Source organism: Neophocaena asiaeorientalis, unplaced genomic scaffold (assembly GCF_003031525.2).
Source record: "Neophocaena asiaeorientalis asiaeorientalis breed wild unplaced genomic scaffold, Neophocaena_asiaeorientalis_V1.1 scaffold171, whole genome shotgun sequence".
Classification (NCBI taxonomy): domain Eukaryota; kingdom Metazoa; phylum Chordata; class Mammalia; order Artiodactyla; family Phocoenidae; genus Neophocaena; species Neophocaena asiaeorientalis.
The window spans coordinates 6,303,900-6,320,873 of NW_020174013.1; the positions used below are offsets into that span (position 1 = coordinate 6,303,900).

The following is a 16,974-nucleotide window of genomic DNA, read 5'->3' on the forward strand; positions in this document are numbered from 1 at the left end:
CTGTCCTTTGAGAGTTCTAAGCCTGGCTCCCTAGCTGCCTTGCCCACCCCCCTCACCCCCCCAACCCCTTTTCTTGAGAAAATGAGTGGACAGAAGTTTATTTTTATTTTTTGAATTATAAAAGTAAATGATGTTCATGGGGTAATTGCTGCAAAGCAGAAAGTAAGTGAGATTATCATAGCATTGTAATAGCAGAAAAATTGGAAAAAACCTAAAAGTACATCAGCAAGCAGTTGATGAATGAATTGAGGTATATTTAGTAATGGAGTATTACTTTACAATGAAAATGAATGAATTAGGGCTATATGTAGCAAAGAGATAAACCTCAAAAACAGTGTTGAGTAAGAATACATACAGTATGGTCACTGATAAAAAAATTTTACAATGTGCAAACAATTGTCTTATTTCATTAATGGGCATATGTATGCATATGCATATTATACATATATGTATGAGTTCTGGGAATGTGTATTGATAAAATTTATTTCCTTAAAAAAATGAACCAAGAGACTTCCTGGGTCCAGTGGTAAAGAATGCGCCTTCCCATGCAAGGGACGTGGGTTTGATCCTGCTCGGGGAACTGAGATCCCACATGCCACGGGGCAGCTAAGCCCGAACGCCCCACAACTAATGAGCCCACGCGCCTCAACTAGAGAGCCTGCGTGCCGCAAACTACAGAGCCTGTGTGCTCTGGAGCCATGTGCCACAGCTAGAGAGAAGTCCGTGCACCGCAACAAATAGCCTGTGAGCCGCAACAAAAGATCCCTTGTGCAGCAACTAAGCTCTGATGCAGCCAAAAAAAAAAAGAAAAAAACAAATGTGGCAAAATGTGATTCAATATTTTTATAGATTATACTCCATTTAAAGTTATTACAAAATAATGGCTATATTGCCCTGTGCTGTACAATATATACTTGTTGCTTCAAACATGGCAAAATATTAGAATGAGGTAGATTTGGACATGATTACAAGCATCTTCATTATATTCTCTAATTTTTTGTCGAATGTTTTTTATAATACAAAGGACAAAAGGGTCTTAGCCCATCCTTAGCACTGTTCATAGTGCCAGTCACCATGGAAGTCATACATCGTATCGGTGGGTAGGCATTTAGACTACAGAGCCCACACGCCTAGTCACTAACTGATTAGATGAAGAGACTTGATATATATACATTGTTGGGGAGGAGCCAGTCAGTGGAATAGAGGAGACTGAAGATTTGGGAGTGGAAATGAATCATTGGTAGAACTGCTGCCCTAGAGACTGCAGACAGGTTATCTGGATTTTGTATTATTTAGTAGATTTTGCAGTTTCAGATTTGATTTTCATTGTTTTTGTTCCTTTTCCTGATTACAACGGGCCATGTTTTCTTTTTTCTTGAAGCCATCATGAGAGGCACCAAGGAGAAGCACCTAGTATCTTTTGTAAAGATATTTTTGTTTTTTTAAAAAAATTTTTGTTTTTTTAAAAAAAATCTAAATACAAATTAAACCCAGTTAAGCACCACTGCACATCCCACCAGAATGGTTAAAATTTAAAAGACTGGGCTTCCCTGGTGGCACAGTGGTTACGAATCCACCTGCCAGTGCAGGGGACACAGGTTCGAGCCCTGGTCCGGGAAGGTCCCACATGCCTCTGAGCAACTAAGCCCCATGTGCCACAGCTGCTGAGCCTGTGCTCTAGAGCCTGTGAGCCACAGCTACTGAGCCCGCATGCCACAACTACTGAAGCCCACGCGCCTAGATCCCATGCTCTGCAACAAGAGAAGCGACCGCGGTGAGAAGCCCACGTGCAGCAACGAAGACCCAACGCAGCCAAAAATAAAATAAATAATAAAAATAAATACATTAAAAAAAAATTTAAAAGGCTGACAGTGCCAAGCACTGGTGAAGATGTGGGACAACCAGCACTCTCTTATTCTGCTGGTTGTAGTGCAAGTTGGTACAGCTGCTTTAGAAAACTGTTTGCTGTCATCTAACACACATACCCCTTAAGTTTGACTCCTAAATATATACGCAGCAGAAATGCATACACCTGTGTGCCAAAAAGATACATATACAGATGGCAGTAATGGCACTATCCATAGTTGCCCCAGCTTGGAAACACATGTCCATCACCAATAGGGTGGGGGTGGGGCATCATGCAAAGTAATGCTCACAGCAAGGAGATGAACACAGCTCATTCACAGCAGGCAGCACGGGTGAATCCATAGACATAGTTTTGAATAAAAGAAACTGGATATGAAAAATGTGCATAGCATGCGATTCTGTTTAAGTTTTCAATTGAGCAGAACTAATCTTTGATGTTAGAATCTGGGATGCTGGTTCCCTTCCACTAGGAAGTAGTGATTGGGAAGGAACCCGAGGAGTCTTCTGGGTGCTGTCATGATCTGTGTCTTGACCTGGATGCTGGTGGCATGGATGCATTGACTTTGTGGTAACTGAATAGCTATACAATGTGTGCTTTTTGCATGTGTTTTTATATTTTAATTAAAACCTTAAAAAAAATCTCTTCCTCAGCTTAACATGTTTAAAACCCAGACAACAAGCGGGAAGCCTTACCTTCATTTCACGCTTTATTTCTTTTTAATTAATTAATTAATTTTATTTTATTTTTGGCTGCGTTGGGTCTTCGTTGCTGCACATGGACTTGCTCTAGTTGCGGCGAGTGGGGGCTACTGTTCGTTGCGGTGCGCGGGCTTCTCATCACGATGGCTCCTCTTGTTGCGGAGCACAGGCTCTAGGCACGCGGGCTTCAGTAGTTGTGGCACGTGGGCTCAGTAGCTGTGGCTCACGGGCTCTAGAGTGCAGGCTTGGTAGTTGTGGCTCATGGACTTAGTTGCTCCGCGGCATGTGGGATCTTCCCAGACCAGGGCTCGGGCCCGTGTCCCCTGCATTGGCAGGTGGATTCTTAACCACTGCGCCACCAGCGGAGGCCACACTTTATTTCTTGAAGTTAGGGTTCTCTGTGTATGGGAAGGCCTTCTAAATCATTAAATGAAAATCAGTGTTGTGGTAATTGTTTTTTGGGTTTTTTTTTTTGGAAATCTGTTATATATTGAGTCCTTGAAAGAAGAGGTTGCTGCAGTTGATATCTCATTTCAAGGAAAAAGTGTTATTGGGATTTCACCGTTTGGGCTAAAAAAGTGGTCAGAACTTGCTTTGCAATAATACTGAAATTCTGCATCAAATTTATTTCTCATTTTTTAAGCACATTTGGAAACCAACTTCTTTATTCCATGGCATTTCGTTATAGATCTTTCCCTTCTTTATGCCACACAAGCCTCTTTTTCTTAATTGTTTTAAAAAATATATTTATTTATTTATTTTGGCTGCAGTGGTGTTAGTTGTGGCATGTGGACTTCTTAGTTGCGGCATGTATGCAGGATCTAGTTCCCCGACCAGGGATCGAACCCAGGCCCCCTGCATTGGGAGCATGGAGTCTTACCCACTGGACTGCCAGGAAAGTCCCTCTTTTTCTTAATTTAATTGTAATGACACATATGTGTAGTGAATTGGCTTGTCAATTCTTAAATCGTAAAGAAAATACTTTTTGTCTGATATTTGATTCTTAAACATCAAAGAACTTGCTTGACTTTTACAACTGTTCATTTGCTACCCAAATGTGTTTTTTGTAAAGATAAAAAAACAACAGTGCCTTAATCTTTCCTCTTTGTTTGTGTGGTTTATCCAGTGCTGTCGGGACATTCGCTCGAGCCCTTGATTGCAGCAGTTCTGTAAGGCAGCCTAGTTTGCATATGAGTGCAGCTGCAGCTTCTCGAGACATCACCCTGGTAAGATGCTTTTTGAAATTTGGGGGTTATTATTTCTTCTGCTACTTGTTTAATTTAAAAGCCAATATAGCAATGTTGTAGACGTGAGAACTTCCTGGCTCTAAGCTCTGCTGACTGTTAGGTTGATTCGGCTTGGCTGGTTGATTAACTGCAGTGTCTCATTCCTAAGTCACCCCTTGTGTTTGTGAGCTGGGACAAGTAAAAATGACTATCACAGAGTAGGTACAAAATGATAAAAAAATATTTTGGGGAAAACAATTCAATATTCTGATTCATCTGTTTTCACTTTGGTGCTTTTTTGGTATATTCCATCTACACCAAACTACATAAATAGTTGTGGCTCACACATAGTGCTCTACAATTTTTTTAAGTGAAAGTAGCCATGTCTTGAAACCATTGCTATAGGAGTTATTCTGTTGTCATGCCATTAGTCAGTATCAAATATTTAAAGTTTTTTTTGGTCTGTTCATTAGAAAGAGGTTCTGTTTTCTTAAATTATTTCATTATATTATGGCTGCTATCTTTTAAGGCTATTTCCTTTCTTCCCTTGGTGATCAAATGAGGCTTCCCACGTTCACCTTAACTATACCACTGATGCCTGCTGTGGCTGGGCATCGGGCTTGGCACTTGCTTCCTTCTCTGCACCCTCCAGCAAAGCAGACATGCATGTTTTTGCCTGTTGAAGTTCCTTAACTGTATTGATTGCCACTCCCTCTGAGATAGGCATGCTAGGATGCTCATTTTACAAATGAGGAAACTGATGTATGGCAAGGTTAAGTTGTTTGATAGTCATAAAACGTAATAAAAGTTAGCATTTTGTTTTCTGATGGAATGGAATACAATGATAGGTTTCATTACTTTCTCATTATATTCCAATTTGAAATGTTTTCCACAAAATATTTATCATGACAGTGTAAAAACTTGTACTAGAATGCACAACAAATTTGTTTCTTATAATTCTTGTATTTTTGTACAGTTATAGATGATGATGAAAGCATTAATAGTCTATAGCCTTTAAGGAACCCTTTTCTCTATCCTTTCTCAAAGACTAGAATGTTGTTTATAGAAACAAGTTGTGTTCTCTCCGTTGGTACATTAATATTTTATGAAAGTTTAGGGGTTTCAAAATAGGTTTGTATTTTGGTTGTTTAGCACTTTTAGAGTGTTTTTTTTTGAAGATGCAAGAGTACACGTGTCACTTTGTAACAACCTTAAATCCTGTCAACAGATACTTATGTGAACCAGAACTACATGGAATCTAATCACTACCTGTTTAAAAATTTTTTCCCAATTCTAAAATTAGTGTATTCTTATTATGAAAAATTTAAAAAGTAAAATACAGCAGCAGCGAAAAAAAAAAAGGTTTGTCCTCATTACCCAGAGTAGAATACTCTTACCATTTTATGTTTCCTTTCAGCCACTTTTTGTGCATTGCAAACAATATACTAGCAAATTACAGAATAGTACAGAAGATAATATAATGAAATAGTATGCAGTGCCACCTAAAGCAGATGTTAACATTTTAGTTCTTTGGATTAAACAGATTTTCAACCACTATATATCAGCGGCCATGGCTCACGGGCCCAGCTGCTCCGTGGCATGTGGGATATTCCCGGACCGGGGCACAAACCCATGTCCCCTGCATCGGCAGATGGACTCTCAACCACTGCGCCACCAGGGAAGCCCCCAACCACTATATTAATGATGAAATCCCTAATATTCTCTCCCTAATCCTATTCCCCATCCTCCATCTGTACCCCTGGCCCTGATCATCCCTGCCTCCTGACAAGAGGCAGCCACTATATCAAATCTGCTGTGTATCTAGTCTGTGTTTTTCTAGTTTTACTATGTATTGATATTTCCAAAAACAACATGAACATTGTTTTACATGTGGTTAAATCTACTTTGTAACATTTTGCTATTTGCTTATTAGTGAGACGTAGCCATGTTAATAAATATGTACCTCTTTCACTCATTTTTAACTCCTTGGTAGTATTTGTAGTATTCTTTCACAAAATACTACACCACATTATTCTCTTACCAATGAACATCTGGAGTGCTTTAAAAACATTTTCCTTTGCTATTACCCATAATGCTGGAGTGGAAATTCTAACACATGTCCTTTCTGAGCATGTGTGCGAGCTTTCTAGGCTGTAACTAGAATTGGAATAATTATTCGTAGCGATTCGTAGGGTGGTGCTCATTTTCAGTTTGACCACGTGTTGCCAAATTATTCTGTTATATACCATACTAGAAATTTATAATCCCACAAGCAGTTAATGACTTTTTCTTTCTGCATCTGTTTTCTTACGTTGTCTTCAACACTTGGACACTTAGTATGTTCAGACTAAAATTTTTCACTAACCTGATGCTGCCTCATTTTAATTTGTATTTCCCTGATTACTTACTGAGGCTAAGCATATTTTCATATTGGCTCTTTAGATTTTTTCTTCTTTGTATTTTAGATTTATGTATCCTTTGTCCATTCTTCACTTACGTTATTATTCTATTTTTGTCTAATAGTTTTAAAGTTTTATTCATATTTCAGACTGTAAATATATCTGGACTTTATTTTTAAGAATGGAGTGAGGTAGGGGTCTAATTTTGTTTTTCTCCATATGGAGAATTAATTACTCCAGCCCCTTTTATTGAATTTGTTGTTTCCTCATGCTTTTGTAATGCGCCTTCTATCTTATTTCATGGTCCTAGATATGCTTAGGATTCTTAATCTATTCTCTTCTGTTTCATTGATCTGTTTGTCCCTGTGAAAGCACCACAGTATAATAAATTCCGATAGCTGGTAAGACAAGTTCCACATCACTTTATTTTTAATATATAGTTGAAGTTATTTAAAATAGAGTTTTATATTTTGTCTCCCCTCTACCCTATGTTTTTCCTAACAGTATAACATAAACACTCTTTCATATAAGAATCTGCAAAATTTTTTTCTAATGTTGCATGATCTTGCCTTGTATATACTGTTACTTATGTAGCCAGTGTCTTGTGACTTTAACTCTGTTCTTAAGAGATAATGCTTCCCAGATTATAAAGGGGAGTGCTATCTCTGTTGTAGTCCAGCAAATTCCCTCTACACTGAGGAGATAGAGTGCAAAGCCTGTTCCTGAGATGGGATAGAGCTCTTGTGACAATTGGGGCTGGGATTTGCCTGAAGATGGGTCTGACAGGTGAAGAGCAGGTGTGTTTGCTCTTCGTTCACAGCTGCAGCGACTCTCTGCTTCCCACTGCTGGTGACTGCTGGGATGGCGGATGAATTTCTTTTGGAAGAGGGCAGAGTCTTCAAGAAGCAGTGTTTGTTTTTGTTAGTGAAGGCCATTATAAAAGAAACTTTTTTTTTTTTTTTCCAGTATGCGGGTCTCTCACTGTTGTGGCCTACCCCGTTGCGGAGCACAGGCTCCGGACGCGCAGGCTCAGCGGCCATGGCTCACGGGCCCAGCCGCTCCGCGACATGTGGGATCTTCCCGGACTGGGGCACGAACCCGTGTCCCCTGCATCGACAGGCGGACTCTCAACCACTGCGCCACCAGGGAAGCCCTGAAAGAAACATTTTAAAGGGCATACAACCTTTATACCTTAATTGGTTTAAATATCATTTTGTGTGTGTTGTTTGTAATACTTGCCTATTATGCTCCTTCTAGTACTTTCACACCCTCCAGTGTTTCTGTCTCTTCTGTTTTAGTTCCTTTAATACTTAGCAATTTGGAGTCATTTTTAAATTACATTATCTTAAATTATTTACTATATTATAAATTTTTTAAAGCAAAAATATACTCAGGTTTAGGAAATTTTGTTTTGTCTTGTTTGTACACCTGGTTTCAGAGATAGGATTTGGATCTTAACTCCTGCTGAGGAGTTCTTGCCACTAGATTACCTCTTCTGTTTTATTCTTGTTAAAATGGCTTGGGTTTAAATATCATTGTTGTCTGTCTTGGATTAGGCAGCACTGAAGATTTGTTTTTTTAATTTATTTTTGTTTTTTTAATATTTATGTACTTTGGTTGTGCCGGGTCTTAGTTGAGGCATGCGGGATCTTTAGTTGTGGCATGCAGACTTCTTAGTTGCAGCATGTCACATGAGAACTCTTAGTTGCGGCATGCGTGTGGGATCTAGTTCCCCAACCAGGGATTGAACCTGGTCCCCCTGCATTGGGAGCACAGAGTCTTACCCACCAGACCACCAGGGAAGTCCCTTATTCTTTTTTTTAATTTAATTTAATTAATTTTTTTATACAGCAGGTTCTTTTTAGTCAGCCATTTTATACACATCAGTGTATACATGTCAATCCCAATCGCCCAATTCATCACACTGCCAACCCCACCCACCCGCCGCTTTCCCCCCTTGGTGTCCACACGTTTGTTCTCTACATTTGTGTCTATTTCTGCCTTGCAAACCACTTCATCTGCACCATTTTTCTAGATTCCACATATTTGTGTTAATATACGGTATTTGTTTTTCTCTTTCTGACGTACTTCACTCTGTATGACAGTCTCTATATCCATCCACGTCTCTACAAATGACCCAGTTTCGTCCCTTTTTATGGCTGAGTTGGTTTATCGCATTGATTGATTTGTGTATATTGAAGATATCCTTGCGTCCCTGTGATAAATCCCACTTGATCATGGTGTATGATCCTTTTAATGTGTTGTTGGATTCTGTTTGCTGATATTTTGTTGAGGATTTTTGCATCTATATTCATCAGTGATATTGGTCTGTAATTTTCTTTTTTTGTAGTATCTTTGTGTGGTTTTGGTATCAGGATGATGGTGGCCTCATAGAATGAGTTTGGGAGAGTTCCTTCCTCTGCAATTTTTTGGAAGTGTTTGAGAAGGATGGGTGTTAGCTCTTCTCTCAATGTTTGGTAGAATTCACCTGTGAAACCATCTGGTCCTGGACTTTTGTTTGTTGGAAGATTTTTAATCACAACTTCAATTTCATTACTTGTGATTGGTCTGATCATATTTTGTATTTCTTCCTGGTTCAGTCTTGGAAGGTTATACCTTTATAGGAATTTGTCCATTTCTTCCAGGTTGTCCATTTTATTGGCATAGAGTTGCTTGCAGTAGTCTCTTAGGATGCTTTGTATTTCTGTGGTGTCTGTTGTAACTTCTCCTTTTTCATTCCTAATTTTATTGATTTGAGTCCTCTCCCTTTTTTTCTTGATGAGTCTGGCTAATGGTTTATCAATTTTGTTTATCCTCTCAAAGAACCAGCTTTTAATTTTATTGATCTTTGCTATTGTTTTCTTTGTTTCTATTTCATTTATTTCTGCTCTGATCTTTATGATTTCTTTCCTTCTACTAACTTCGGGTTTTGTTTGTTCTTTCTCTAGTTCCTTTAGGTGTAAGGTTAGATTGTTTATTTGAGATTTTCCTTGTTTCTTGAGGTAGGCTTGTATAGCTATAAACTTCCCTCTTAGAACTGCTTTTGCTGCATCCCATAGGTTTTGGATCATCATGGTTTCATTGTCATTTGTCTCCAGGTAGTTTTTGATTTCCTCAGTGATCTCTTGGTTATTTAATAACGTATTGTTTAGCCCTCACGTGTTTGTGTTTTTTACGGTTTTTTTCCCTGTAATTCATTTCTAATCTCATAGTGTTGTGGTCAGAAAAGATGCTTGATATGTTTTCAATTTTCTTAAATTTACTGTGGCTTGATTTGTGACCCAAGATGTGATCTATCCTGGAGGATGTTCCGTGTGCACTTGAGAAGAAAGTGTAATCTGCTGTTTTTGGATGGAATGTCCTATAAATATCAATTAAATCTATCTGGTCTGTTGTGTCATTTAAAGCTTGTGTTTCCTTATTAATTTTCTGTTTGGATGATGTGTCTATTGGTGTAAGTGAGGTGTTAAAGTCCCCAACTATTATTGTGTTACTGTCGATTTCCTCTTTTATAGCTGTTAGCAGTTGCCTTATTTATTGAGGTGCTCTTATGTTGGGTGCATGTATAGTTATAAATGTTATGTCTTCTTCTTGGATTGATCCATTGATCATTATGTAGTGTCCTTCCTTGTCTCTTGTAACATTCTTTATTTTAAAGTCTATTTTATCTGATATGAGTATTGCTACTCCTGCTTTCTTTTGATTTCCATTTGCATGGAATATCTTTTTTCATCCCCTCACTTTCAGTCTGTATGTGTCCCTAGGTCTGAAGTGGGTCTCTTGTAAGCAGCATATAGATGGGTCTTGTTTTTGTATCCATTTAGCAAGCCTGTGTCTTTTGGTCGGAGTATTTAATCCATTCATGTTTAAGGTAATTCTTGATATGTATGTTCCTATGACCATTTTCTTAATTGTTTTGGGTTTGTTTTTGTAGGTCCCTTTCTTCTCTGTGTTTCCCACTTAGAGAAGTTCCTTTTGCATTTGTTGTAGAGCTGGTTTGGTGGTGCTGAATTCTCTTAGCTTTTGCTTGTCTGTAAAGCTTTTGATTTCTCCATCGAATCTGAATGAGATCCTTGCCAGGTAGAGTAATCCTGGTTGTAGGTTCTTCCCTTTCATCACTTTAAGTATATCATGCCACTCCCTTCTGGCTTGTAGAGTTTCTGCTGAGAAATCAGTTGTTAACCTTATGGGAGTTCCCTTGTATGTTATTTGTCATTTTTCCCTTGCTGCTTTCAATAATTTTTCTTTGTCTTTAATTTTTTACAGTTTGATTACTATGTGTCTCAGCGTGTTTCTCCTTGGGTTTATCCTGTATGGGACTCTCTGCACTTCCTGGACTTGGGTGGCTATTTCCTTTCCCATGTTAGGGAAGTTTTCGACTATAATCTCTTCAAATATTTTCTCTGGTCCTTTCTCTCTCTCTTCTCCTTCTGGGACCCCTATAATGCGAATGTTGTTGCGTTTAATGTTGTCCCAGAGGTCTCTTAGGCTGTCTTCATTTCTTTTCATTCTTTTTTCTTTATTCTGTTCCACAGCAATGAATTCCACCATTCTGTCTTCCATGTCACTTACCCGCCTTCTGCCTCAGTTATTCTGCTATTGATTCTTTCTAGTGTAGTTTTCATTTCAGTTATTGTATTCATCTCTGTTTGTTTGTTCTTTAATTCTTCTAGGTCTTTGTTAAACATTTCTTGCATCTTCTCGATCTTTGCCTCCATTCTTTTTCCGAGGTCCTGGATCATCTTCACTATCATTATTCTGAATTCTTTTTCTGGAAGGTTGCCTATCTCCACTTCATTTAGTTGTTTTTCTGGGGTTTTATCTTGTTCCTTCATCTGGTACATAGCCCTCTGCCTTTTCATCTTGTCTATCTTTCTGTGAATGTGGTTTTTGTTCCAAAGGCTGCAGGATTGTAGTTCTTCTTGCTTCTGCTGTCTGTCCTCTGGTGGATGAGGCTATCTAAGAGGCTTGTGCAAGTTTCCTGATGGGAGGGACTGGTGGTGGGTAGAGCTGACTGTTGCTCTGGTGGGCAGAGCTCAGTAATACTTTAATCCACTTGTCTGCTGATGGGTGGGGCTGCGTTCCCTTCCTGTTGCTTGTTTGGCCTGAGGCAACCCAACACTGAGCCTATCTGGGCTCTTTTATGGGGCTAATGGTGGACTCTGGGAGGGCTCACACTAAGGAGTACTTCCCAGAACTGCTGCCAGTGTCCTTGTCCCCACGGTGAGCCACAGCCACCCCGTGCCTCTGCAGGTGACCCTCCAACACTAGCAGGTAAGTCTGGTTCAGTCTCCTATGGGGCCCCTGCTCCTTCACCTGGCTCCCGATGCCTGGCTCCCGATGCACACACTACTTTGTGTGTGCCTTTCAAGAGTGGAGTCTCTGTTCCCCCCAGTCCCGTCGAAGTCCTGCAGTTGAATCCCATTAGGCTTCAAAGTCTGATTCTCTAGGAATTCCTCCTCCCATTGCTGGACCCCCAGGTTGGGAAGCCTGACGTGGGGCTCAGAACCTTCACTCCAGTGGGTGGACTTATGTGGTATAAGTGTTCTCCATTCTGTGAGTCACCCACCCAGCAGTTATGGCATTTGATTTTACTGTGATTGCACCCCTCCTACAATCTTATTGTGGCTTCTCCTTTGTCTTTGGATGTGGGGTATCTTTTTTGGTGAGTTCCAGTGTCTTCCTGTCCATGATTATCCAGCAGCTAGTTGTGATTCTGGTGTTCTCGCAAGAGGGAGTTAGAGCTCGTCCTTCTGCTCTGCTGTCTTGGTTCCTAATCCCCTTATTTTTTCTTAAAAATTCATTTTATTTTATTTTATTTTGACCACGCCGCACGGCATGCAGGATCTTAGTTCCCTGACCAGGGATTGAACCCACACCCCCTGCAGTGGAAGTGTGGATTTTTAACCACTGGACTGCCGGGGAAGTCCACAAGATTCTTTCTTTTGTCTGCAAAATTCATGTGTCTTTTTAAAAATATTATTTATTTGTTTGCATCAGCTCTTAGTTGTGGCAGATAGGCTCCTCAGTTGTGGTATGTGAACTCTTAGTTGCAGCATGCATGTGGGATCTAGTTCCCTTACCAGGGATTGAATCCAGGCCCCCTGCATTGGGAGTGTGGAATCTTATCCACTGTGCCACCAGGGGAGTCACCATTTATGGGTCTTGGTTTCCTGCTCTAACTATTCTAGGTTCAACTTCACTTGGACTCTTTCTGTATGTTATTGTGTTGAGATTATATTATTTTCAGTTGCATAAAATTGACATCTTTTAGAAGTCAAAAGCAGGAAGAAGTCATTGTCTCTTGTTATTTCAGATGCCATGACCTACACCTTTAATCCTGTTTGCCTGGTGATATCATGCCTCTACTTTGATGTTAAAATATAAGATATTGAGGCATTTCTGTAAAAATGAATGGGAGTGGTTAAAAATTAGTAATATGTTGATGAGTTTTGCAGATTGTTTTCCAAGAAGAACATATGAAAGGCTGCTAAGTTGTTTTGTGCCATTAAATGAAAATGGATTCATTGTTTAGTTGAATTTGAAGAATTGGGCTCTTATTTTTCTCTCAGTGTTCACGTGCCTGCACAGGTCAGGTTAGTACCTTTCTCTATCAGGTGACCAGACCATGGATCTGGAGACCATGGAGAGGGCAGGGTTGTGGAACTGCTGGGTCCTGGGTAGCTTGTACAGGTGATTTTCCCCGTGTCTTGTCCTGTGAGGACTGCAGTCGACTTTCAGCATTCCTATCTGACATATCTGTTTATCCAAGACAATATATGCTACTTATCAAATCACCAGTAATACTTTGGGAGCAGGTAATTAAGCTGCCTGCAGGATTGTTGGATATAACTTCCTCATTTTCAGGTAGCTGGGCTGTGAATTTCAAACACGGCTAGTCTAAGACATATAATGAGATTTATAATTGTTAAAACATTAAAGCCACAGAGGCTTCATAGATTTCACCTTTGTTTCAGTAAAATGGGAAGTATACTTAGTGCAATTTGCAAAGAAAAAGAAATTAGTGTTCAGTAATCCTTACATTCACTCCCCTGTCCCCCTGCATTATGGATACAAAATTACTTAGAAGAGAGTAAACCCTGAAGTAGTTACTTAAGTAGTAGTTCTTGGACTTTCTAGCCTGTTACTTCCTGTTCATGGCTGGAAGGGCCAAGTGCCATGTGCACTGTTAGGGAGCTATTGCTGGAACAAAGCCTCTCTCTCAGAGAATAGGTAATTGCAGAGATACTGGATTTCTCTTTTGTCTGGACTCTGAGGACTAAAGCAGGTTGGAGGGTACGATTCTAGATAAAAGCTTTTTGAGTTTTTGGGGGCCTTAGAAATCTTCTGGGATAGACTATATTAGAGATGATTGTTAAGTAACTTATATAAGACTAGAAACTTAGGTTTCCTCATGCTAAATTCTGGTTCTAAGAAAGGTCAGGCTATGTTGATTTAGTAGGGAGGAAATTGCATGCTGGAACATCTCTAATTCTATATTATATCTGGTCTTTTAAAAATGCAATTCTGATTTTGCTGTCCCCTACCTTATATCCTCTTAGTGGCTTTCAGTTGCACTTAGGGCAAAAACCCAGATCCTTAAAACAGTCCCCAGGCCTTGGCAGTCACCATTCTACTTTACATCTCTCTGAATTTAACTACTCTAGGTACCTCATAGAAGTGGAACCATAAAATATTTGCCCCTTTGTGGCTTGCTTATTTCACTCAGCGCAACATCTTCAAAGGCTGTCCATGTTGTAGCATATGTCGGCATTTCCTTTCTTTTTAAGGCTGAATAATAATCCATTGTATGTGTATATTACATTTTGTTTATCCATTCGTCTGTCAGTAGAAACTTAGGTTGCTTCTACCTTTTGGCTATTGTGAATAATGCTGCTATGGATGGACCTTGGTGTACCAATGGATTTACTTTTATGATTCTGTTTTTCCCCTTAGAGCTATAGCTTTTGATCCATATAGCCTTATGCAAGTTACTTAACCTTCCTGTGTCTGAGTTTCCTCATCTGCAGTGGAAATAAAATCTATTTGCCCTGAGGTTATGGACTGACAAGAAGAGGGTATGCACACATACCCCTATAAGTTGCTGATATATGTATCCAAGCATATAGAACTTGATGGAACTGCATTGGCTCCCCAGAGCATGCCTTGGGCTTGGACCCCTGCGTTCTCTGGAGCAGCATAGAACTCCCTGTGCCATTGGCTGTCCAGGTTGGGTGGCAGACAACTGATTTATTGCTATGTCACCAGTCTTTTTGAGCTTCCATCAATATTCTAGAAGAAATTACGTTCAGCAGTTTATGCACCTTCATTGAAGGCAATGTTTACAAACACTGGGCTCTTCTGGCTCTTGAGGCCCTGTCCTCACTAGGAGAGAAAGTATGGTGCCTCAGTGTCCTCCTCCAGCCTCTGGAAAAGTCTGTCTCTGACTTACCTTTTGATATCAACTTGAGGATTAAAGAAGATAATACTTGTAGATCATTTGGAACAGTATCTGGCACAATGTAAGAGCTCAATAAATATTAGTTGTTATTCTTGAGCTGATAACAATGATGCATTCCCCTCCCCCCATCTTTGTTGAGTCTCATTTACTTTCTTCTGATTTTATAGCATTATCGATTGTCTGAAAGTGATTTTTTCATGCCATATTTATTATCATTGTAGTAGGTTATCAAGTTTGAATATGGTCATTAGGCTATAATTAACCATACATATTAATATAATTGTTACAAGGAAATCACTATACAGTTTAAAATCTTCTGCTTAAAACAAGCTATACTTTTTACAGTAAAAATTTTCCCATCAAGAAGAACTTAGAAAAGATAATTAACTTATTTTTCTGATAAGAGAAAGTTGATTTAACCAACAATAGTTTTATTCTTCAGATACTCTTTGTAAAAATGCTGTTGACCATGCACTTCACAATCTCTTTGTGATTCCTGTTCAAATCACACACTTCATTTAGGGCTTTGAGGAATTTAGAACAGTTTGGAAATCATAGTCATTACATCGTTTATATAAATTGTACTTAGCAGAATATATGAATCTTTTGATTAACATTTTAGGCATCAACTTACATTAAAAAATCTAGTTTTCAAAATGAATGTAAAATTGATTAAATGAGAATTCACATAATTTTTAAAACTCAGTTTGCTGGGCTTCCCTGGTGGCGCAGTGGTTGAGAGTCCGCCTGCCGATGCAGAGAGCACGGGTTTGTGCCCTGATCCGGGAAGATCCCACATGCCGCGGAGCAGCTGGGCCCGTGAGCCATGGCCACTGAGCCTGCGCATCCGGAGCCTGTGCTCCGCAACGGGAGAGGCCACAGCAGTGAGAGACCCGCGTACTGCAAAACAAACAAACAAACAAAAACCACAGTTTGCTAAAACTTATGAGTACTATCCATGTTTCCAAGACTGTAAAATTAGAATTTGAACTAATGGACTACCACTGCAGTAAAAAATATGAAACATGAAATTTTCCTTCCTTCTAAATACATCATTAAGGCAATGATATTCTACATTAGGCACATTTCCTTTTTGTCTGATGATGTATTGCAGATAAGAATTTTAAAATGATATTAAATGGGCTTAGAGACACTGCAGACTGTCTTAGGGGGAATTGTTTGCTTGTGTTAAGGTCTGTTTATCCATCTCTTCCGTTTAAATTTAAGCTTAAATTTGTTTTTGTTTTATTTTGGGTGTATGTTGCCTTTTACTTTACTTTTCTCCCATGCATTTGACAACTAATATAAGAAACATTAGAAAGTCACCATAGAATTGAACTATGGAGAAATACAATGAAAATTGTTTTAACTTCTTTGTCTAGGGTGAAGAGATTTGGATTTTACAAGTGTGAGTTAATGAAGGCTTATTGTTATAATTTCTTAAAACTTGTTATTTTTGTATTTTGAGATAATACAAAAATAGTACTAAGACTTCCTGTATTCCCTTCACCCAGATTCCCCAAATGTTTACATCAGCCACGTTTCCTTTATCATTCTTTCTCTGTATACATATTATTATTATTTCTGAACAGTTTGAGAATAAGTTACAGAATGGATGTCCCTTTATTGCCAAGTATTATTTGAGGAGGTATTTCCTAAAAGAACAAGGATATTTTCTCACTGAACCACAATACAATTTGCAGATTCAGGAAATGAACATTGTTATAGTACTGTAACGATTTAATATCACTAACAATTTATAGCACTGTAAATCTGGCTTTAGTCAGATTCGTAGTTGTCTCAGTAACATCCTTTAGAATAAGAGAAAAAAATTTTTTTTCTCATCCAGGATCTACTTGAGAATCACTTACTGCATTTACTTGTCATATCTCTCTAATTTCCTTCAATCCTGAACGGTTCTTCATTCTTTCTCTCTTTTGTGGCCATTCTTTCTCTCTTTTGTGGCATTTTGAAGAGCACAGGCCATTTATTTTGTACCATGTCCCTCCATTTGGGTTGTGGTTATAATTTGATTAATAATTAGAGTAAGTTTTTATTCTATTAAAGTGCCTTTTGGTCAGTTACATCAGGAGATTTTCCATTTTTCCTTAGGTTTTCCAATTTTTCACAGGTGTTTTTTTTTTTTTTTTTTTTTTTTTTTTTGGCTGTGTTGGGTCTTCATTGCTGGCTTTCTCTAGTTGCGGCGAGCGGGGGCTACTCTTCGTTGCGGTGCACGGGCTTCTGATTGCAGTGGCTTCTCTTGCTGTGGAGCACAGGCTCTAGGCGCACGGGCTTCAGCAGTTGTGGCGCGCAGGCTCAGTAG

The 16,974-nt window shown here is 39.1% G+C and overlaps 1 protein-coding gene across 4 annotated transcripts in view; it reads left to right on the forward strand.

The window, feature by feature from the left end:
* Positions 1 to 16,974, forward strand: part of MTA3 (metastasis associated 1 family member 3) — a 196,583-nt gene that overhangs the window by 122,724 nt on the left and 56,885 nt on the right. For all 4 annotated transcript variants that reach the window (XR_003004294.1, XM_024753600.1, XM_024753599.1 and 1 more), the window contains exon 8: positions 3,692 to 3,791. Coding sequence is in view for 3 of the 4 variants with exons in the window: in XM_024753600.1 (XP_024609368.1) it covers positions 3,692 to 3,791 (100 nt within the window). In the remaining variant the exon portion in view is untranslated. The remainder of the gene's footprint in view (positions 1 to 3,691; positions 3,792 to 16,974) is intronic.